Source organism: Trichosurus vulpecula, chromosome 1 (genome assembly GCF_011100635.1).
Source record: "Trichosurus vulpecula isolate mTriVul1 chromosome 1, mTriVul1.pri, whole genome shotgun sequence".
NCBI lineage: Eukaryota > Metazoa > Chordata > Mammalia > Diprotodontia > Phalangeridae > Trichosurus > Trichosurus vulpecula.
Genome location: NC_050573.1, coordinates 32,341,239 through 32,366,455, shown reverse-complemented (window position 1 = coordinate 32,366,455; position 25,217 = coordinate 32,341,239). Strand labels below are relative to the sequence as shown.

At 38.7% G+C, this 25,217-nt stretch overlaps 1 protein-coding gene across 1 annotated transcript in view; it reads left to right on the top strand.

Moving 5' to 3' along the window:
* The window catches only part of LOC118853324, a 65,506-nt gene extending 52,024 nt beyond the window's left edge, over positions 1 to 13,482 (top strand). Inside the window, 4 exon segments of the mRNA XM_036763370.1 lie at positions 8,917 to 9,155; positions 11,768 to 11,921; positions 13,147 to 13,207; positions 13,210 to 13,482. Coding sequence (XP_036619265.1) covers positions 8,917 to 9,155; positions 11,768 to 11,921; positions 13,147 to 13,207; positions 13,210 to 13,262 — 507 coding nt within the window. The 3' untranslated portion in view covers positions 13,263 to 13,482.
* The last annotated feature ends 11,735 nt before the right edge of the window (positions 13,483 to 25,217 follow it).

Below are 25,217 nucleotides of genomic sequence, written 5' to 3'. Positions count from 1 at the left end.
TGTTTAATGAAATAGAGAGCTTTGAAGCATTCCTGATGAAAATATCAAAGCTGAGTAGATAATCTGACATTCAAACACAAGACTCAAGAGAGGCATAAAAGGTAAGCATAAGTAAGAAATCATAAGGGAAAGATGATACATGTAACCTCCAAGAACTTATTCATTATTAGGAAGTTAGAAGGAATTAACTTAGACAGAGGACATGGGTGTGAATCTATTATTTTGGCATTAACTCAAAAGAATAGTGAAAGGATGAAAAAGAGAGATGCACTAAGAGAAGGGGGAGAGAAGGATGGAAGAAATTTTCTTACATAAAATAGAGGTGCAGGGAAGAGTTTTTACAATGGAGGGGAATATGGGGTGGGGGAAAAGGAGCAGGCAACAGACTTGTTCAAGGAAGGAAAATATATATACACAGAGAGTTGGGTATGGAAATTCATCTTATCCAACAAGGAAGTAGGAGAGAAGGGAGCTAAGAGAAAGAGGAGGGAGTGGAGTGAGAAGAAGAAGGTATATAAAAAGAGGTGATGGTCAGAAGCAAAACAGACTTTTCAGGAGGGGACAGAGTAGAAGGGAAAAGGACAAATATGAGAATAGGATTGAGGAAAATACACAGCAATCATAATTGTGAATGTGAATGGAATGAGCTCATTCATAAAATGGAAGAGGATAACAGAATGGATTAGAAACTGTTGTTAACAGGAGACACAGTTGAAAGAGAAACACACAGAAAAAGACAAAATAAAGGGTTAAGGAAGAATCTATTATGCTTCAGCTTAAGTTTTTTAAAAGGCAGGTATAGGGCCTAGAGTCAGGAGAACCTAAGTTCAAATCCACTTACTAGCTGTGTGACCTTGGGCAAGTCACTTAACTCCAATTGTCACTCCCCGCCCCCAAAAAGGCAGGTATAACAATAATGATTTCAGACAAAGCAAAAGCAAAAATCAACCTAATTAAAAGAGATAATCAGGGAAACCACATTTTGCTTTTGAAAAAATACCATAAATAATGAATGGATATCAATACTGATCATATAAGCAGCAAATCATATAACAGCCAAATTGTTGAAGGAAAATTTACATGAGTTATGGGAGGAAACAGACAGTAAATCTATACTAGTAGGGAATTCAATTTGTCCCTTGTCAGACCTAGGTGAATCTAATCATGAAATAAACAAGAAAGACATTAAGGACATGAATAGAATTTTAGAAAAGTTAATTGTGATGGACCTCTTGAAAATATTGAATGGGGATAGAAAAGAGCATTCCTGTTTCACAGCTATGCATAGCGCTTTCACAAAAAAAAAAAACCGACCATGTATTAGAGCATAAAACTTCAAAAACAAATGCAGAAAAGCAGACCATAATGCAATAAAGATTACATTCAATAAAGGGCCTTTAAAGCATAGAATAAAAACTAATAGGAAACTATGTAATCTAATCCTAAAGAATAAGTGGGTCAAAAAAAACAAATATAGAAGCCATCAATAATTTCATTATAGATAATAACAATAAAACAACTTACCAAAATTTGTGGGATTCAGCCAAAACAGTACTGAGGAAATTCTATATCTCAACACAGTACATCAATAAAAAAGAGAAAGAGCAGATCGATGAATTGGGGTGCAACTAAAAAATAACTAGAAAAACAAAAAAATATTAAATTCTCATTTAAACACTAAAATACAAATTCTAAAAATCAAAGGAGAATAATAAAATTCAAAGTTCAAAAAATCTAATAAATGAAACTAGGAACTGATACTATGGGGAGAAAAACAAGATAGATTAAACTATTGGCTAATTTGATTTATAAAAAGAAAGAAGCCAAATTGCCAGTATCAAAAATGAAAAGGGTGAATACATAGTCAATGAAGATGAAATTAAAGCAATTATCAGGAGCTATTTTGCCCAACTTTATGCCAATAAAACTGACAAGCTAAATGAAATGGGTGAATATTTACAAAAATATAAGCCCAATTGACCATATTAACAAAAACAAAAAACGTGATATGATCGAAGCAATAAATATAGATTAAGCTTTTGACAAAATACAATACCCATTCTTGTTAAAAACACTAGAAAGCATAGGAATAAATGGAACTTTTATTAAAATTACAAGCAGTATCTATCTAAAACCAATCAAGAATAAGCATTATATATAATGCAGGTAAACTAGAAACCTTTCCAATAAGATCAGGGACGAAGCAATGATGTCTATTATCACCATTATTATTCGATATTGTACTAAAAATGCTAGTCATAGTAATGAGACAAGAAAAGAAATTGAAGGAATAAGCATAGACAATGAAGAAACAAAAACCTTACTTTTTGCAGGTGATATGATGGTGTATTTAGAGAACCAACTGAAAAATTAGTTTAATCTTAACAGTATCATCAAAGTTGAGGAATATAAACTAAACCCATATAAATCATCAGCATTTCTATATATAACCAAAAAGTCCAGCAAGAAGAGCTAGAAAAAGAAATTCCATTGAAAATAACTACTGACAGTATTAAATACTTGAGATTCTACCTTCTAAGACACACACAGATACTGTATGAACACAATTACAAAACACTCTTCACAGAAATAAAGATGGATTTAAACAGCTAGAGAAATATTAATTGCTCATGGGTAGGCCAAGCCAGTATAATAAAAATTATAATGGTACCTAAATTAACATACTTATTCAGTGCCATACAGATCACACTACCAAAAAATTACTTTATAGAATTAGAAAAAATAATAACAAAATTCATCCAGAGGAATACCAAGGGAATCAATGAAAAAAATAGGAAGGGGACCTAGCAATACCAGTTCTCAAACTGTATTACAAAGAGGTAAACATCAAAATAATTTGGTACTGGAAAATAGAGTGGTTGATCGATAGACTAGATTAGATACACAAGATACAGAAGCAAATGAGCACTGCAACCTAGTGTTTGTTAAATTCAAAGATCTTGGCTACTGGTGCAAGAACTCAATATATGACAAAAACTGCTTGGAAAACTAGAATTTAGCCTGTCAGGAACTAGATATAGATCAATGTCTCACATCATATACCAAGATAAGCTCAAAATGGGCACACAATTTAGACATAAAGCATAATATAAGCAAATTAAGGAGCATGGAAGAAATTACCTATAAGATCTATGGATAAAGGAGGAGTTCATGACCCAACAAAAGATAGAGTTTCCCAGGAGGTAAAATGGACAATTTTGATTACATAAAATTAAGAAGCTTTTGCACAAACAAAACCAATTCAGTCAAAATTAGAAGGAAAGAAAGAAATGGGGGGAGGGAAGAGTTTACAGCAAGTTTCTCTGATAAAGGTCTCATTTCTCAAATATATGGGGAACTAATCCAAATTTATTTTTTAAAAAATAAGCACCATTCCCCAATTGATAAATGGTCAAAGGATAAGAACAGGTAGTTTTTAGATGAAGAAATCAAAGCTATCAATAGTCATGTGAAAATGCTCTAAATAACTAATAATCAGACAAATATACATTAAAACAACTGTGAGATACCACCTCACATCCATCAGACTGACTAAGAAAAGAAAAATGACAAATTCTGGAGGGGATGGGGGAAAATACGTACATCAATGCACTGTTGGCGGAGCTGTGACCTAGTCAAACCATTCTATGGAACAATTTGGAAGTATGCCCAAAGTGCTATAAAACTGTGCATACACTTTGACCCAGCAATACTGCTAATAGGTCTATATCCCAAAGAAATCAAAGGAAAATGAAAAGGATCTTTATGTACAAAACTATTTATAGCAGCTTTTTATGGTGGCAAAGAATTAGACATTGAGATGATATCCATCAATTGGGGAATGGCTGAACAAAGTATGGTATATGATTGTGAATGAATTCTCTTGTGCCATAAGCCATGATGATGAGGATGGTTTCAGAAAAATCTGGTAATGCTTATATGAACTGATGTAAAGTAAAGTTAGCAGAAACAGGAGAACAATGTACAAAGTAACAGCATTTTTGTAATGATGATGAACTGTGAAAAACCTAGCAACTCTGACCAAATACAATGATCTATGACAATTCCAAAGCCTCATGATGAAAAGTGCTACCCACCTCCAGAGAAAGAACTGATGGACTCTGAGTGCAAATTGAAGTATACTTTTTCCTCTTTATTTTTCTTGCTTTTATTTTTTCACATGGCTGATGTGGAAATATTTTTTGTGAGTTTATATGTATAATGGGCACTGTATCTCTTGCCTTATTAATGCATGAGAGGGAATGGAGGGAAGGAGATAATTTGGAACCTAAAATAAAAACAAAAATCTTTTTTAATTAAAAAGGGGTTTTGGTCCTAGGATGGGGCATAGAAGGGAAGAGTACTGCATAGCATGAGGCAAAGGAGTAAATGGAGACAAAAATCCAATACATGGATTTGCATTCACTATTCAGCATACCAACCCCAAACTTCTCATCGCTTTCAGCTATTCTCTCCTCCTTTGCCCCAGGCCTAAGTGAAGAGATGGCTTACTCTCCTTGTAAAGGATAACCATCTCCACCTGTACCCTTGATCCCATCCTCTCCCATTTCCTTTAGGAATTCTCTCTCCTCTCCTCTCCTCTCTCCTCTGTCTCTCTCCCTCATTTCTCTTCCTCTCCTCTCTCCTCTCTCTTTTCTCTCTCTGTCTCTCTCTCTCTCTCTGTCTCTGTCTCTGTTTCTCTCTCTCTCTCTCTCTCTCTCTCTCTCTCTCTCTCTCTTTCTTCTCTAATGTGTTGGTTGGTTGTTGTCATTCATTCTTGAAGAGGATCAAAATGATATCACTATGTTAGAGTCAAGTTACAAGGCATCTGACTATGGCTGATCAGACTAATACAAGCTTGGAGATGCTTTACCACAGGTCGGGCACAAATAGTACATGTAACACTTGAGGTGTATTCTCTAAATTTGCACATCTTGTGTTTCTTTGGAGCTACTTCAATTCTGCCTTGCTCATGGAGCGCAGCACCTTCTCTGATGACAGCATGCCATGCTGGGTGGTCCTGTGCTAGTGTCTCCCATGTTGTGCAATCAATTCCAAAAAGTTCTTAAGAGAGACCTTGAGAGTGGCCTTGTATCACTTCTACTGACCACCATGTGAATGCTTGCCCTGTGAGAGTTTTCCATAATACATTCTTTTTGGCAAGCATACATTTTGCATTCGAACAATGTGGCCACCCCATTGAAGTTGTGTTGTCTGCTGTGGAATTTGAATGTTTGGCAGTTTAGTTCAAGAAAGGACCTCAGTGTCCAGTATCTTATTCTGCCAGGTGATCTTCAGAATCTTCCTGAGACAATTCAAATGGAAGCAATTCAGCTTCCTGGCATGGTGCTGGTATGCTATCCAGGTTTCACAGGCATACAACAATGAGGTCAGCACAATGGCTCTGTAGACCATCAGTTTAGTAATCAGTCTAATACCTCTTCTCTCCCATACTTTCCTTTGGAGCCTCCCAAATACTGATCTAGCTCTGGCAATGCATTTGTCAACCTCATTATCAATGAATATCTCCCTGGAAAGTATACTGCCAAGATAAGTGAACTTACCCACAGTATTCAAAGCTTCTCCATTTGCTGTAACTGTAACCACATATAGATGGTGTGGTGCTGGCTGATGCAGCACCTGTGTTTTCTTGGTATTAATTGTTAGGTGAAATTTAGCACAAACAGCAGAGAATCAATCCATACTTTGTTGCATCTCAGCTTCAGAGGCTGCATTAAGTATACAATCATCTGCAAATGAAAAATCATATACCAACACTCCCTCCACTTTAGTCTTGGCTTGTAGCCTTTTCAAGTTGAAGAATTTACCATCAGTGCAGTAGCTGACCTTGATGTCATATTCATCCTCATTGAAGGCATTTGACAACATGGCTGAAAACATCATGCTAAAAGACATGGGAACAAGCACATAGCCTTATTTTACTCTATTGATGACTAGGAAAGCACAAGAGCATTGTCCATTATCCAGAACCTGGGCAAACATGCTGTCATGAAAATGTTGTACAATACTGATGAACCTCTCTGAGCAACCAAATTTTGACATAATTTTCCACAAACACTCATGACTGATAGTATCAGAGGCCTTGGTCCAGATCTACAAATGTTGTGTACAATCTCTGTTCTGATCCTGGCATTTCTTCTGGAGTTGTTGGGCAGCAAACACCATATCGACTGTTCCTTGCCCCTTTCTGAAGCCACACTGGCTCTCAGATAGATGACCATCTTCCAAGTGAAGGATCAGCCTATTAAGAGGATCCTGGCGAGAATCTTGCCACTAATGACTACTAAGAGAGACCCTCCCCCCGCCCCGTGATTGTCACAAGACAATATTTTTCATTTACTTTTATTGAGATGGACAATGGAGGCATCCTTGAACTCCTGGGGGATAACTTCCTCTTGCCATATAACCCAGAAAATTACAGTCAGCTTTTGTATGAGCAATGGACCTCCCACCTCCATGGAATAGAATCAGCACCAGGTGCTTTGCCACATGAAAGGAGCCTAATGGCATTCAGAACTACTTCTTCAGTTGGAACTTCAGCTAGGGAGGGATTGACTTTTACCAAGGGTAAATGGTCAATGGCTTCTGCATTGATTGATGATAGTCTATTCAGAACACTATGGAAGTGTTCAGCCCATCTCTCTAGGATCATATCCTTATCACTAATCAATGTGCCTCCATCAGTACTGAGTAGTTGAGATGTGCCATAGATCTTTGGCCCATAAATAGCCTCCAGCCTTCCAAAGCATAAAAGTGCTTTGGATTGTTACTATCAGCATAAAACTGAATTTTACCTGTCTTCTTATGGATCCAAGAAACCTGCATCTCTCTAAGCTTCACTTGTACTTTGCTTTTGTTGGAATTAATTGCTGCTTTCTTAGAGATGGATGAACTGTCCTGCTGGTAAATCCCATCAAGTTCTCATTTTTCATTTAGCAGCTTCTGAATTTCCACATCATTTTTATTAAACCAGTCTTGATGTTTGCAAGTGTTCTGACCCAGATGAGCAAATGCAGTGCTGTACACCAAATCTCTGAAATCTGTCCACTCCTTTTCTACTCCACTGTTGCCAACTGTGTGTTGGCTCAACTTTCCCTCCAAGTTAGCAACAAACTGTTCCTACTCAGAGAAGCACTCTAATCTGTTGACATTGATTCTTCTGGTAGTCCTTTTGCCTTGAGGCTGCTGCTTTTGCTGAGTTTAAATATTTAGCTTGGAGAGGATAAGTCTGTGATCAGTCCAGCACTCTGTACCACACATCCCTGTTTCTGCTGATGGCCCCACTATCTTACCAAGCACCCAGACTTCACAGCTCAGAATCAATGACCTTTGACTCTTCCCTCTCCTTCAAACATTTCCATGAAATCTCTCCAGCCTATTCCCTTCTCTCTGTTCCCACAGCCACTATGCTCGTTCAGACTCTCATTACCTCTTGCCTGGGCTATCGTAATAGCCTTCTGATTGATCTCTCTGACTCCTCTCTTCACCTCACTCCATCCCTCTTTACCCGCCAGAATAATATCTTTGATGTATGAGTATGACCGTGGCATGCCCCTGATCAAAACTCTACCATAGCTCCACATTTCTTACATGATTATAAGACACAAATTTCTTCTCTTGCTACTGAAGGTCCTCCCTAATCTGATTCCAATCCAGTTTGGTGGTCTAAATTATTCTTCTTGCACTCTTCCTGTAAAACTAGCATTTGAGCTGGGTCTTAAAGGAAGCCATGGATTATAAAAGGCAGAAGATAGAACGGAGAACATTCCAGCACTCTCTATAGAAATATAGCCACAAATAGATATCTCTTGATAATTACACATATTTAGTTCATGTGGATGCTTATCTATAAGAAGGTTAGGGAGAAATATGGGAATCAGCACATCTTACTGTAGGTTTCCCCCCAGAGATTAGCACATGCACTCAGCTGATTCTCAAGTGTTTTTGTTAGAAAGAACATACAGCGGCCCTTCAATTGGGGCATGGCTGAATGAGTTGTGATTGGTGAGTGTAATGGAATACTATTGTGCTATAATGATGAGCAGGCAGATTTCAGAAAAATCTGGAAAGACCTACATGAACTGATGGTTAGTGAAATGAGCAGAACCAGGAGAACATTGCATATAGTAACAGTCACACTGTGTGAAGATCAGCTATGACTGACTTAGCTCTTCTCAGCAATACATGATGCAAGACAATTCCAAAAGACTCACGATGGAAAATGCTATCCACATCCAGAGAAAGAACTCTGGAGTCTGAATGCAGATCAAAGCTTACTATTTTCACTTTTTTGTCTTCTTTTCATGGTTTTTTTCCTTTTATTCTGTTTCTTCTTTAATAATATGACTAATGTAGAAATACATTTTACGTAATTGCACATGTATAACCTGTATCAAATTGCTTGCTGTCTTGGGGAGGGGGAGGAAAAGGAGAAAGATTTGGAACTCAAAATGTTTCACAAATGAATGTTAAAAATTGTCTCTACATGTAATTGGAAAAATTAAATGCTTTTAAATTAAAAAAGAAACATCCAATGTGCCACCACCTTTTTTCCTAGCAATCTCTCCATCCTACTCAACATGAGAAAACTGCCCCATTTCCAGTTGCTAAAGGCACATAACAGAGACCAAACGTCTTGGTTTTTTGCTTATTCTACCTAAGGTTCTACCCCAGAGGAGCAACACATCTGTGCTTCCTGTTAGCAGCTGAACATCTAGAAACACACTCTGCTCAAGGACAGAAGGCAACTATCCCTCAGTGCTGGGTCTTGTGGTCTAGTACATCAGTTACCCTCATCCTGCCAGCCATGGCTGCTATACGGAAATGACAGGATTGAATTTAGCCTTTCCTTTATACTTCCTTTATATTGTTTATATTTTCTTTCTTTGCCTTCAGTGTCACAGGAAATTAAAGAAGAAAGGGTCCCTCCCTCCAAAGTATGCCCTGGAACTTCTGACAATCTATGCCTGGGAGCAAGGTAGTGGAATGGAAGATTTTAACACAGCTGAAGGCTTCCTGACAGTCCTGAAATTAATTATGCAGTACCAAAAGCTCTGTGTCTACTGGACAGTCAACTATGATTTTCAGGATGAAACCATCAGGAATTTCCTATTGAAACAGCTCAAGAAACCCAGGTACCCATTGCCAACAAGCACATTCCTTTTCCCTGACCCCTAAACCCAATGTCAGTGACTCAGACCCCCAAGTTCTTTGAGGTGATGACATCCCATATGAGGTTGGAATAAAAAAAAAAACCAAGAGTGGCCCAGATAGGGAAAAGTCAATGCCACATCCTAAAGGGAGAACCCAAGAATATTCCATATACAGAATAATGTCAGCATGGTAATGAGCAAGCTAGACACATAATGGGACCCTAGATATTCTCTGCTGATCTCTTCAGACCAAAAATAAAGTTTAGATTCAGAAGAGGCCAAGGGACTTCAAGCCACAAGGAGGAAAGCTGAAGGCCTGTCTTTTGAGACCCAGCATTTTCATAGACCTACAAAATCATTCAGATTAACTTCTTTAGCCCACAGGTCTACCTTTCCCTTCACCAGAGTGAAAGGAAACAGAGTTGGGCAAGAAGGGAATTAAGAGGAGAAAAGGGAGTGGAAGAGACAAAGAAAAAATGCCAGTGGTTTCCCACTCCCACATTCTGAACTGTTAAATAGCAACATTAACATAGTTTATTTTGATTTATCTAAATTTTATTCATATGTATTAATATTATTTTATTAATTTTTATTTCATTAATATTTTTATAGAAATATGTAATTCTTATCTTATACTCAAACCCTTTCAACTTCCCTATTTCTGTCCTTCTAGTCTCCCAGAGTCATAATCTCAGCGTTGTCATGGATTCCTCACTCTCCCTCACCACACACATCCACTCTATTGCTGTTTCCATCTCCACAACACCTCTCACACCCAATTTCTTCTCTCTCCTCACATAGCCACCACCTTTTACCTAGATTATTGCATGAGCCTCCAAATTTGTCTCCCTGACAGTGAGTCTTTATCCACTCCAATTCATCCTCCATACTGCTACTAGAGTGATATTTTTTTGAGTCCAGATTGGACTACGTCACTCTTGAGTCAACTCACCCAACTTCAGTGGCTTCCTGTTACCTCTAGTATCAAACAGAAACTCCTCTGTTTAGCTTTAGAAGACCTTCACAAAGTGGCCCCAAACTATCTTTCCAGCCTTTGTCGAGCATTCTTCCCTCTCACATTCCAATATCCAACCAAACTGGTCTTCTCTCCATTCCTCACATACAACATTCCAGTCTTCCCTCTCTGCCTTTACATGGGCTATTCTCTGTGTGTGAAGTGTACTCTCTCCTAATGTCCGCCTCAAAAAATTCCTTTCTCCCTTGAATGTATAACTCGAGCACCAGCTTCTGCATGCAAGTGTTGCATGATACCTCCAGCTACTGGCTCCCTCCCTCTCAAATGATCTTATATTTAACTACTTTGGATTGATTTGCATTTCAGTCACTGGGTATTTATTAGGGTCTACTATGGAGCAGGCACTGAAAATACAAATACAAGTAGAAAGACAATCTCTACTTTCAAAGAAAAGGATAGGGGAGGGGAGACAAAGATAGAGGAGGAAGGAAAGAGAGACCAATACAAGGAAATGGTAGGGAGAGAGACAAGGAGGAAGGAAGGGGAGAGAGAGAGAGAGAGAGAGAGAGAGAGAGAGCAAGCAAGCATACTAGAGAAAGCCCAAATTGCTGCAGAAATAAGACCTAGCTGGCCTGGATGTCCCCCTTAAATGGAGATTCTGGGAGGAACTATCCAAGTTGAGGATGAGGTCACAGGGCACTTCCAAGTGTGAATTTCAGGACTGGGGGAGGGGGCGGCCTTTGGGATGGTACAGAAAGTCTTGAGTCTGGAGAGGAGTGGTTTGTCTTTATATCCATTCTGGACATGCTTATGTATGTCCTCATTGTAATCTAATCTCCCTGTGAGTAGGGATCATTTCACTGATTTTATTTGTATCCTTAGCACCCAGCACAATGGAACTTAATTAATGATTCATTGTTTGATCCTCTACTTCTTTGTTGATCTTTCCAACTGGCCTTCCTGACTCAGTTCTCTTCCTATTCCAATCTATTTTTCACACAGTTGCCTTCACACAATCATTTTCCTACAGCAAATGTCTCACCATGTCATTTCTCTACCCAAGAAATTCTAATTGCCCCCCCATCAGCTTTAGGATTAAATACAAACACCTTTGTTTGGCATTCAAAGTCCTTTCAACCAGGCTTGAACCTGTATTTCCAGCCTTACTATACATTTCTCTCCCTCGTGCACTCTATAGTTCATCAAAACTGGCCTTTATTTTACTGTTCTTCATCCCTTACCACCTCTCACCTCTATGACTTTACCCTGGCAGTCACCCATGCCTGGAATGCCGTCCCTTCTTACTTCCACCTCTCAGAATCCCAAGTTTCCTTCAAGATTCATATCAACTGTCAACTTCCACATAAGGACTTTCTTAGGCAACCCTCACTCCTAGCTGCAAGTACCTACTCCCCAAAGTTACTTTATATTTAATTTGTATATATTTTGTACATACCTATATATGTAAATATTGTCTCCCCCAATCGATTATAAGCTCCTGGAGGGCAAGGATTGTTTCCATTGTTTTTATCTAAGTATAGAAGATATATCATAGTCCCTGGCACATAGTAGGTACTTAATACATGATTGCTGATTGATGAATTAATTGACTATGTAGGCCTGTGATCCTGGATCCAGCTGACCCTACTGGAGATGTTGGTGGAGGAAACCGTTGGTGTTGGCACCTCTTGGCCCATGAAGCTGAAATCTGGTCATCTTCTCTCTGCTTCAAGACAGGGAACTTTGATGCTGTAGAGCCCTGGCCAGTGCTGGTGAGAATTTCTGCAGTGCTGAGATAGTGCCTTAGTAATCCGAGCATTGAGATAGCACCTTCAGGTGGGCAGTGTTCCTTATCTACCCAATCACACCATCCAGGCAGGCAAGGCCTGAGGGTATTAGTATTACCTCCATTTTTGCAGATGGGGAAAACAGAGGCCAATAGAAGTAGAATAACTTGCTCACAGTCACCGAGCAAATATGTGTCAAAGGCAGGATTAGAACCCATGTCCCCTCTGACTCCATATCTAGGGCTCTTTCTACTATACCACACCTGTCTTTGCCCAGAAGGCTCTCCACGTTTGTTGTTCAAAGCCCTTCATCACCTGGTCCCCTCCTACCCTTCCAGTCTTCCTACACCTTCCTCCCTATCAGAATACTCTTCCATCCAGTGACGTTGGTCTCCTGGCTATTCCATGGGCAAGACGCTCCATCTCTCACCTCCAGCATTCCCTCTGGCTGCCATCACCCATACCTGGAATGCTCTTGCTCCTTATCTCCACCTACTGACCTCCTTGGCTTCCTTTAAGTCTCAACTAAACCTCCTACATTAAGCTTTTCCCAGCCCCTCTTAATTCCAGTGCCTCCCCTCTGTTAATGATTTCCTATTTATCCTGGATATAATTCACTGTATATATTTGTTTATATGTTGTCTCCCCCATTAGATTGTAAGCTCTTTGAGGAAAAGATCTGTCTTTTGCCTCTTTTTAAAATTCCCAGTGCTTAGCGCAGTGCCTGGCATATAGCCAGAGGTTAATAAATATTTTTTTGAATTGAATTGACTTCTGGAATTCCCCATAATTTAGCATTTGATCTCCCCAAAATTATTCCTTTTTTAGACTATAACTTCCATCCTTCTGAAAGAAGACCTGTTTATTTAACCAGTTACTCAGTTGAGACCCTATAACCATTCATAAGCCAAAAAGACCTTTTCTGACCCAGTGAAACTACCTTCGTTTTCTGGTGGTCCTAGAAAATCTCTACTCCTTATAAGTAGTAGTCTTTATCTGAATCAAAATTTAGCATAGGGAAAGTGCCTTGAATTTGTATTCAAGAGGAGCTCTATTTGAAACCTGGTTGGTTTAACCTTTAGCAAGTCTTAAGGCCTCAGTTTCCTCATCTGTAAAATGAAGGGGTGAGACTGGGTAGATTACATTTGAGGCCCCTTTCAGCTCTAAATCTATGACCCTAATTCTAAGAGAAGGATCTGCTTCTTTTCAGACAGTCCAGACTCCAGGAAGCAGAGGGCTTGGGCTTTCTCCCATTGTCAACCCAAAATTCAGTTGTACAAATGGAATATTCTTCATACCTTAAAGCTGAAGTCACCTCAAAAATGATCTGATGCAACCTACCTCCTATCCCCTACCATTTAATTTTCAAAAAATATCTAATGATATTTGATCAAACCAAAAGGACTCATCTTCATTCCTCATTCTCACTACATAGTTTGGGACATTGTTCAACAATCTACTTCTCAAAATTCTCTTCCCTGGCATGAGCCTCCAAATTTGTGGAGTGACTTTCCTTATTTTCCACCTATTTATCTCATTATGCACATCACCTTTACAGACCTTCTTCTTCCTCCCATACTGGTGAGGATCTCCCTCAAAACCATGTCCTTCATTCTTCTGGTCTTTACTCTCTACATTCAAAGTCATCCCTAAGTTTATCATCTATACATGGTGACCTCTCAGCTCTTTGCCTTTGCTCCTGCTGCTTTGTTTGCTAGGAGAGGAGGGGGAAACACTCTTCCCATGGCACAGTGCAAGTTGCTGACTTGGCAGCCAAATGACCAGGTTCGAATTCTGTCTCTGATGCTTGCTACTTCTGTGGTCTTGGGCAAGTCACTGGCTCTACAAAATGAAGGGCTTGGATTAGAGGGTTTCTGAGGTCCCATCCAGCATTAAATCTAGGATCCTGGGATCCTTTATCTCCACCTGTGGGAACATAGATTCCAAGACCCGATTCAAACATCCCCTGTCTAATGAAGTCTCTTCCTGGTTCTCCTCTCCAACAGCGACAACCCCAAAGCAATCACAGGCTTATAGGAATTAGAGGGGGAAAGTCCCTTAAAGACCATCTAGTTGAATCCCTTCCTTTTAAAGATAGGAAACTGGGTTCCAAAGAGCTTAAGAAGTTCATCAAATCATATACAAAACCCAAAGTAGGTTACCATTGCTTAGGTAGAATTCAAACTCAGGTCCTCTGATGCTAAACTCTGTGCTCTGTCCTCTCCTGCACACAGCCCATTCTCCTTTTTCTCTGGACTTTGCAGTTTTCATGCAATGAGAAAAATCTCCTACTTAGTGGTTTTAAGGAAGTTTTTGCTTCCTTTACTAGACTGCAAACCTCCTGGGGGCTCTCTGCTTTTGTTTTCTTTCCTAAAGTTTGCCTTGTCCCTGACTTTATTTTTCTAGAACTCTGGCTGATCCATCCCAGCTGCTGCTGCCATCTTGTTAAAAGTATAAAAACTACATAAGCAGGGGTGGTGCCTCCAAAGATTTGAGTTGTTTTTAAACTCCATAATTTTGAATGTTTGATTATTCAGAACAATTCATTAAGGTCATTTTTTAAGATTTTGAATTCTAAAACCACCTCTCAAAGAAAGTCCAGATGTACCATGCGCTTTAGTCACATTACCTAGAGAACAACACACCTGATGCTCCAGCCTTGGACCAGTCTGGCATGAAATTAACTCTCTGTTAACAGAGTCTAGTGTGCTATTGTGGGAATGATTCCTAGATCAACTGTCCATGTAAAGCCAATCCATTAACTTATTAAAACAAAACCCCAAATTAGCATAAAGCTAAAAGAATAATGATAAGAAAAAGATATGGCTTATAATTGAAACAACTCAATCCTGACTTAAGTAAATTATTGAAAAGGAAAAATTGATAACAGATGGTAGAAATCAATTTATCCTGAAGTTTAACCAATGTTAATCAATTGTTATAACAACCAGACCCAAAAGAGTCCAGCGAGTGCCTTAGTCACATCAGTAAGCATTTAAGTGCTAGGCACTGTGTGCTAAGGGCTAAGGATGTGAACAATATGGGACTTTACCTGAGAATTGAAAAAAGCCAGGGGAGCCAGGAAGGAGCGAATTCTAGGGAAGGGGGACAGGCTGAAAAAATGCACAGTCGGGCAATGGAGGGTCTTGTTTGAGGAACAGCCAGGAAGCCAGTGTCACTGGATCGTATAGCACATGGAGAATGTTTGTCAGTCAGCATCTGACTTACTTGCCAATCAAAGAGAGATAGGGGCTGCTGGCAATACCAGGTTAGAATATAAATGCATTTGCAAAATCTTACAAAGAAAGATGATGGAAAATTACAAAAAATATTATTATACAAATCAGAGAGAAATAAGAGGCTGAGCCAGTTGAAATAGTTTGACAAGAAACTCAACCAACGACAATGACAACAAAAAACCAACCAACAAAGTCACCCCATGAGCATTCAGGCATGGAAATCAAAGGAAGACAACAAACAAGGGGAAATGGGAAGGGAAAAATTTTAGAGATTTTTTTAAAAAAATCTCATATTTATAGATTTTCTAAAAACATCAATATATAAGAAGCAGTGTAGAGTAGTGGATGGAGAGCTAGCCTCTCAGGTAGGAAGATGTGGGTTAAAGTCTCACCTCTGACACATGCTGCCTGTGTGACTCTGGGCAAGTCATTTTATGTCTCAGGGCCCCCAAACAATTTCTCAGACTTAAGTTGCAGAGCAGGAGTTGTTATGCATTGAAAAAGGGAGTTTGCTCACCAGGAGTTCCCTATACCTATGAAATCACAAGTGAAGAAAAATCTTTTGGTTTTACATCACCTTCATTTCCAAATCTCTCTCTCTCTCTCTCATTCCCTAACCAACAAGACATGTGATAAAGATTTTTAAAGAAGGAAAAACCATGTCAGCAAAACCAAGGGACATCAGCTATGTCAGACAACACAGGAAATATTCCACACCCTTAGCCCTGCATGTTCCCAACTTTTCTCTGGGGCCAAGCCTCATCTTTATATTGTGTTCATAGTATTCAGTGTCTTTTTAAATTGCTTTTCCCATTTACACTATCTAAATGATTATGTGCATTATTTTCCTACTGACTTAATGCTGCATCGATTTATGTCAGCATTCCTAGGTTTCACTGAAGTGTTCACATTTGTCATTTCTTGCTGTTCAATCATTTTTCAGTTGTGTCTCACTCTGCACGACCCTATTTAGGGTTTTCCAGGCAAAGATGCTAGAGTGGTTTGCCATTTCCCTCTCCAGTTCATTTTACAGATGAGGAAACTGAGGCAAACGGGGGAAGTGACTTGCCCAGGGTCACATGGCTAGGAAGTGTCTGAGGCCAGATTTGAACTCAGGAAGATGAATCTTCCAGAGTCCAGGCCTGGCATTGTATCCGCTGTGCCACCTTGTTGCCCTTTTGTCATTTCTTATAGCTCAGTAATATTCTGTTACATTCAAATGAGAAAGATTTGTAGGTTTTAGTGGCCTCAACAGTGATATGTAGCATCAAAAACCCTAATGCCAACTGAGACTCTCTTCAAAGAAATACAATGTCTACTACCTACCTTGGAGGGACTATAATGAAGTCTTCTGCCCTGCTTAGACTATTTCTAAAGAACTGTGGCTGCCTCATTTGGTAACAGCTATAGAAAAGTTAGGGAGAGCAGTGATCATCATGGTGAGGAACTTTGAGAAGGTAATGCCATGTGTGGAGCAGCTGAAGAAATGGGATGCTCAGCCCATAGAAAACTTGGTAGGGGGAAAGTGCTGAGGGGGGTGGGAAGAAATAGGATGGGGTGAGGTGGGGTAGAATGGGATGGGTTGAGGTAAATGACATAGGAGGGGATGGGATGGGATGGATGGGGTAAGATAACCATCTTTAAGTAACTGAAGGACTATTATCACTTGGAAAGAGGGTTGGACTTTATCTTCTTGGGCCATGAAGGAAGGACTAGGGCAAGTGGGTGGAAGTTACCAGAAGCAAACTTAGACTTTGTGCCTGGAAAAACTCCCCTCTTATGAGGGCTCCTGAGCGTAGGATGGGCAGCCCCATAAGGCAATGGACTCCCCTTCACTGGAGAGCTTCAAGCAAAGGTTGAATGGTACAGAGGAGGCTATTTCTCAGGTATAAGGTACACTAACTAGTTAGAGTGATTTGCTTTCAATTTTGAGATAGAAAGACAATAAAAATTCCAAATAATATAAAATCAAATGTTAATTGGTATGGAACGAATAAATACAAGTGAAATGAAGGAAAAGTGGGTGGGAGGGGAGGCAGTGTGAGGGAGAAGAACCAGGAAGGCTTCTAGCCCAGTTAGGACAATGGGTTGTATAGACCAAGAGATACATCAATGGTTTCTTACATTCTTAGATAATTTTTCCAAGGACTAAGAAATATATAAGAATCACTGTTAACTGGCATATTCATTGACCCAAAATAAGGGCTACTGATGGTATCCACTATTAAGTAGGCTATCATTTCCTATGCAGATCTTCCTATCCTAAAGAAAAGGGACCATGGCCCCTGGTCCAGAGAGGTCACCTTTCTAAACACCTGGCTGGCTTGGATTGGAGGCTGACCAGAGCAGCCTCCAGTTTTTGCCATTAGAAAAACTATAAGGACTTACTTACATTAAGAATATCCTAAAAGAAAAACCAAATGGGTTAAAGAACAAATCATAGAAACAATTGATAATTTCATTAAAGAAAATGAAAATGATGGGACAAAATACCTAAAATAATGGGATGCTGCCAAAGTGGTACTTAGAGGAAAATTTATACCTCTAATTGCTTACATCAGTAAAATAGAGAAAAAGCAGATCAATGAATTGGGCATGCAACTAGAAAAAAAAACTAGAAAAATAATCCATTTAAAATACTCAATTAAACACCAAATTGGAAATCCTGAAAAATAAAAGGAGAGATGAATAAAATCAAAAGTAAGAAAACCGTTGAACTAATAAATAAAACTAGAAGCTAGTTTTATGAAAAACCAATAAAATATATTAAACTATTGACTAATTTGATTTAAAAATGGAAAGAAGAAAAACAAATTACTAATATCGAAAATGCAAGCGATAAATTCACCATCAATGAAGAGGAAATTAAGACAATTGTTTTGCCCAGTTATATGCTAATAAATTTGACAATCTAAATTAAATGGATGAATTTGTACAAAAATATAAATTACCCAGATTAACAGAAAAAATAAAATACTTAACCCAATCTTAGAAAAAGAAATTGGACAAGCCATCAGTGCACTTCCTAAGAAAAACTCCCCATGACCAGGTGGATTCACAAGAGAATTATACCAAAAATTTGAAGAACAATTAATCCCAATACGATAGAAACTATTTGGAAAAATAGGCAAAGGAGTCCTACCAAATTCCTTTTATGACACAAATAGAATACTGATGCCCAAACCAGAAAAAGCCAAAACAAAGAAAGAAACATATATGAATATTGATGCAAAAATTTTAAACAAAATATTAGCAAAGAGATTATCACAAGGACATACATGCAATTTACCCCAGGAATGCAAAGCTGGTTCAATATTAGGAAAACTACCAGCATAATTGACCATATCAATAATTAAACCAACAGAAACCATGTGATTATCTCAATAGATGCAGAAAAAGCCTTTAACAAAATATAACACTCATTCCTATTAAAAACACTAGAGATCATAGGAATAAATGGAGATTATCTTGAAATGATAAGTAATATTTATCTAAAACCATCAGCAAGCATCATCTGTAATGAGGGTAAGCTAGAAGCCTTCCCAATACAATCAGGGGTGAAGCAAGGATACCCCTTATTACCACTATTATTTAATATTGTACTAGAAATGTTAGCTACAGCAATAAGAGAAGAAAAATAAATTAAATGAGTTAGAATAGGCAATGAGGAAACAAAACTATCACTCTTTACAGATGATACGATGTTATGCTCAGAAAATCTTAGAGAATCAACTAAAAACTACTTGAAACCATTAACAATGTTAGTAATGTTGCAGGATACAAAATAAAACCACATAAATCATCAGCATTTCTATATATTACTAACAAAATCCAACAGCAAGAGATAGAGAGAGATGATCCATTTTAAATAACTGTAGACGATATGAAATACTTGGGAGTCTACCTGCCAAGACAAACCCAGGAACTGTATGAATACAACTATAAAATACTTCTCATACAAATGAAGTCAGGTCCACAGTAGTCAATGAGTATAGTAATCTACTCTTTGATAAGCCCAAAGACTCCAGCTTCTGGAATAAGAACTCACTATTTGACAAAAACTGCTGGGAAAACTGGAAAATAGCATGGCAGAAACTAGGCATAGACCAATATCTCACACCCTATACCTAGATAAAGTCAAAATGGGTACGTGATTTAGGGATAAAGGCTGTTATTGTAAGCAAACTGTGAGAGCAAGGAATAGTTTACCTGTCAGATTTATGGAGAATGGAAGAATTTATGAACAAATAAGAGATAGAGAACATTATGAAATGCAAAATGGATAATTTTGATTACATTAAATTGAAGAGTTTTTGCACAAAGCCAGTGCAACCAAGATTAGAAGGGTATCAGAAAACTGGGAAACAATTTTTACAGCCAGTGTCTCTAATAAAGGCCTCATTTCTAAAATATATAGAGAACTGAGTTGAATTTATAAAGATACAAGTCATCCCCCAATTGATAAATGGTCAAAGCATATGAAGAAATTAAATCATATGAAAAAATGCTCTAAATCATTATTGATTAGAGAAATGCAAATCTAAACAACTCTGAGGTACCACATCACACCTTTCAGATCGACTAACACGACAAAACGGGAAGATGATAAATGTTGGAGATGTGGGAAAATTGGGAAGAATTTAGGGCCAAAGAAGATATCAAGGGCATTACAAAATATAAAACAGATAATTTTGATTATACAAAATTTAAAAGTTTTTGCACAAATAAAACCTATGCTACTGAAATTATAAGGAAAGTAGAAAACTGGAGAAAAGTTTTTGCAACAAGTGTCTCTGAGAAAGGCTTCATTTTTCAAATATATAGAGAACTGAGTCAAATTTATAAAGATACACATCATTACCCAATTGATAACTGGTCAAATGATATGAATAGGCAGTTTTCAGAAAAATAAATCAAAGTTATCTATAGTCATAAGAAAAAATGCTCCATATCACTATTGGTCAGAGAAATGTAATTTAAAACAGCTCTGAGGTACCACCTCATACCTATCAGATTGGCTAATATGACAAAAAAGAAAAATGTTGGATGTTGGAGGGGATGTGGGAAAACTTGGGTGCTAATGCACTGTGGGAGTTGTGAACTGATCCAACCTTTCTGAAAAGCAATTTGGAAAACCATGGAAAACCATGCCCAAAGGGCTATAAAACTGTGCATACCCTTTGATCCAGCAATACCACTGCTAGGTCTATTTCCCAAAGACATCCCAAAAAAGAGGAAAAGACCTATTTGTACAAAATACTTATAACAGCTCTTTTTGCGGTGGCTAAAAATTGAAAATCAAAGGGATGTTCATCAGTTGGGGAATGGCTAAACAACCTATGGTATATGATTATATACTATTGTGCTATAAGAAATGACAAGCAGGATGATTTCAGGAAAAAAGACTTATATGAACTGATGCAAAGTGAAGTGAACAGAACCAGGAGAACATTGTACACAGTAACAGCAATATTGTTCAATGAAGAACTGTGAATGACTTAACTATTCTCAGCAATACAATAATCCTAGACAATCCCAAAGGACTAATGATGAAGCATACCCTCTTCCTCCAGAGAAAGAACCAATATTGACTGAATACAGACTAAAGCATGCTATTTTTCACTTTCTTTCATTTTTTCCTTTTATTCAAGTCTTCTTGTACAAAATGACTAATATGGAAAAGTTTTACAAAATTTCACATGTATAACCTATATCTGACTGCTTACCATCTCAGAGAATGGAGAGGGGAGAGGAGAGAGAAATGGAATTTGGAACTCAAAACTTTAAATAAAAATGGTTTTTTTAATTCTAATTAGCATATTCATTATTTTAATGCAAATTATGCTAGTAGCATTCATTTATAAGTAAACTAACATTTCCCTTAAGTAAATTACGAATCTCCTTTGTTTTTATGAGTCCTTAACCTCTTCGACCCTTGGTTTCTTCATCTGTAAAATGGGGATAATAGCACCTATTTCACAGGGCTACTGTAAGGATCAAATGAGATGAGATACATAAAGCAATTTGCAGATCTTGAAACACTACATCGATGCTATTATTGATGATGATGCCGATGATGCAGCAGGTGGTCCAGTAGAAAGAGCACTGGACTTGGAGTCAGAAACACCTGAGTTCAAATCTGGCTTCACATGCTTCACCTGTGTGACCCTAGGCAAACCACTTAATCTCTCTCTGCCTGCCTCAGTTTCCTCCTCTGTAAAATGGGACTCATAACAACACCTACCTCCCAGGGTGGTTGTGATGACCAAAGGAGATAATATTTATAAAGTGCTTTGCAAACTTCAACATGCTCTATAAATGTTAGTTATTACTAGCACCTACTGCATTATCGACAGTGGCAGGTAGGTGGTGCACTGGACTAAGAATCAGGAAGACTCATCTTCATGAGTTCAAATCCAGCCTCAGACACTTACTAGCTATGTGACCTTGGGCAAGTCAAGTTAACCCTATTTGTTTCAGTTCTTCATCTATAAAATAAGCTGGAGAAGGAAATGCCAAGCCAATCTGGTATCTTTGCCCAAAAAAAACCCCAAAATGGGGTCATGATGAGTCAGACACGACTAAACAAAAATTATATGACAAGATTTTTCCAGGGTTCTACATAGCAAAACTATTCCACATGTTTCCTGGGCTCTCAGGACCTCAATATGATAAGAAACCATTCTTTACCAGGAAGGACTCAGTCCAGGGAAGAATTACAGGAGTTCAAATGTCTACTGTATTTTACAAAGTACTTTCCACATCATAAAGTATTATACATATTATCATCCCCACCTTACAGATGAGAAAACCAATGTCAAAGAGGCTCAGTGACCTGTAATCACTGCCTCTGAACACAGGACTGGCGTCTCCCAGCTTTAAATCTTGTGCTCTTTCAATAATGTCTCTCACAGGCAACAGTCCATTTTCACAAAGAAAATATCAGACTCATACCCTTTGACCAAATGATTTCACTGATGCCTTCAGGATATTAATAAAACTGGGACAAAAAGCCCATCTGAACAAAAAATGTGCATGACAGCTTTATCTGTAATAGCAAAAAAACTGCAAGCAACCCATATATCCAAAAGATATGGAAATGGATGAATAAATTATTCTTTGTCATTGTAGAGAGGTAGCATGGGGTAATGGATAGAAAGCTGGCCTTGAAGTCTGGAAGACCTAGATCAGGGGTGGGGAACCTGCAGCCTAGAGGCTACATGTGGCCCTCTAGGTCTTCAAGTGCAGCCCTTTGACTGAATCCAAACTTAGAAATGAAGAGCTGCACTTGAGGATCTAGAGGGCCACATGTGGCCTCAAGGCTGCAGGTTCCCCACTCCTGACTAGATTAATGTCCTTCCACTTACACATACTAGCTATGTGCCTCTAGACAACGAGCTTACTCTCACAATGGCCCAGGAAAATCCCTAAAACTCAAGGTTGCAGAGATGAGCTTCCCATCTACTGCAGAGGGAGGGAGTTTTTCCACTGAAAGCTTCCTATACTGATAAAATCACAGGCAAGACTGGGTCCCCTATATACTACCAAAAAAAATAAATAAGATAGATTCTGTAAATGGGAATATGGTGTAGTGAAAAAAAAATGCTAGGCCTGGAGCCAGGAGAAACAGGTTCAAATCCTGTTTTCATCTCCTACTGGCTAAATGCAAATGGGTAAGTTTCTTAATACCTCTAAGTCCCAGTTTCCTGGTCTGTAAAACAAAGATAATAACACCTGTAGTATGCTACTTCAAACGGTTGTTTTCGTGAACAAATTAAATAATGAAGGCAACAAGCATGGCAAACTTTAAAATATTGTAGTTGTTGGGGTGCGCTCCATTTAGACTTCAGCAAGTTGAAAGTCATAAGGAACAAGGAGAGTGACAACCGAGATGTCATTAAGAGTGAGGACCTTCTAGGTGTTGTGGAATCATTCTACACCTAGTAAAGGATCTGAGGCTTTCAGCAAGAAAGAGGAATATGAAAAAGCCAATAGAAACAATGAATTTCACCCCACTCCAGACTGCCTTGTACCTTCCTCAGGCATTCACTTGCATAAACCAAAAAAAGAATGTTAGAAGCTGTTTTTTTTAACTTTGGGAAACCTGAACCCCAAAAGTATTTAGTAATTGTCGGGCAAATAGCCACTGGCTGGTTATGGTCTGGTAAGACGAATATTTGGGCAATGTTCTGGATTCTAGGTTTGGGTGAGGTTTGTCACTGAGTGAACCACCTCTGAACCAGGTAGAGTTGTCAGTCAAGGCTTTGTGGGAACAAAATTGGAGAAATCTCTGCTAATATGAGGCAAGGGTCTCTATGCTTTCTGGAAGCTCACAGTAGGACCTAGGTGATCCTGGGGCTGCTCCCTAAAGAATAAGCCCAGGCAGAGACATCACACACCCACCATGTCCTTCAGTGAACTTCAGGAGGACCCTTCCAGGTGAGAAAGGACACCAAGGGAGTCACAGTTGTTTAGTGCCTTGGCCATATGATAATCTTTATATTATTGTATTTTTAAGATAGTGCCTGTTCTCCCCTTCCCCCTGAACTCTACATTTCTGGAAGGATTTAGGGAGGCTTTGTTGTAACTACTATATTTGTAATATAGTAGTAATAACTATATTTGCTATATGGTTTGAGTAATGCTTTTGTTAAGAGCTGAGTCTAATGCCTGGTTGTTAATGGGAATCATACTACTGGGGGCCATCCACAGTGTTACCCCTAGCACTCAAGGTAGCAATCCTTCTTCTGGGGACCCAGCCTGCAAATGTAAATTTGATTGAGCTGGGGGGTGCAATGATAGTGAGGCATACACATGTGGCCAAGGCCGCTCTAATGGCTTCTCTTTTCTCACGGACTCCTCAAGTTATTCCCTCCTGTTCATTAAGCTGGCCTCCCTGGATCTGCTACTCTCTGGAGCTCAATGTTCAATTGCTAAGGAAGGTTCTTTTTTTAATTCCATAGTCAGCTCTTTTCTCTCTTCTCTGTTGCCAGAGATCTAACTTCTTGAAGTTGCTTCCTGCCTCAAATCTTGACTATCCTGTGACTTCGTCTCTCTAGAAAGTGTTTATGTGTCTGTGTCTGTGTGGGTCTGTTCCCTGCTGCATGTGAGGTCTCCTACTGCTGCTGCACACCTCTCTCCCAAGGGGAGAGAGGAAAGAAAATCCATTCCACCCTCCCTTCTGGTGCAGGTGCAGCTGTAAGCCTTCCCAAGACTACTTTCTGCCTAGGCTGTCAGCTTCTTGTCTGACTAACTAGAAACCTGGCCAGCCAGCTTTTAAAGGACATCCACAGATATAGACAATATTCAACCAGCCCATAGCATTTGACCCTTCAATGAACTTTTTCACCCCTCATAAAATGAGGAAGTATGTATCTACAACTTTATACTTAGTTTAACTCATTAACTGCCTCTTTTTCTGTGATTACATCCTGGGGTGAGAGTTTGCTCAGATATCTGTTCTTCTCTTCTCCACCCCACCTAATCACCAAACAAATAAACTGTACATTTTCATTCAGTGAAGGCAAAGCTGGCCACTAGCCTTATCTACAAAAGGAGTAGTCTCTGAGCAATCTCACTCGTGCCCAGGAAATTATGTGCTCAACCCAATAGCAGAGGGCCTTTAGGAAAAAAAAAACCATTCTCTCTATGATTCCCCAAGAGCTAGAAGAGTATTGTTAGAGTGAGGACCAGGGTTCAAATCCTGACTTTGCTATTTCTCATATGACCTTGAGGAAATCTCTTCTCTCTAGTAATCAATTTCCTCATTTGTAAAATAAGAGGTTTTGGACTAGATCAGCATCCTCTAAAGTGAAAATACACACACTTCAGGGAGTAAACAATACAGCAAAGTAAAGCAAAAATATAAAAACTTTTTGCATATGATTATTTTTCATCAAAAAAATATATAAGCTTTAGTATGTTTTAATATGCTGGTTGACACTTGTTTCATACGCCAGACAGTGCCTTGTTGCATATGGTACCTAAGGTATCCTAAGGGAAAAAGCACGCATTTCATGAGGCAGAGGGGTTGACAGTGAGT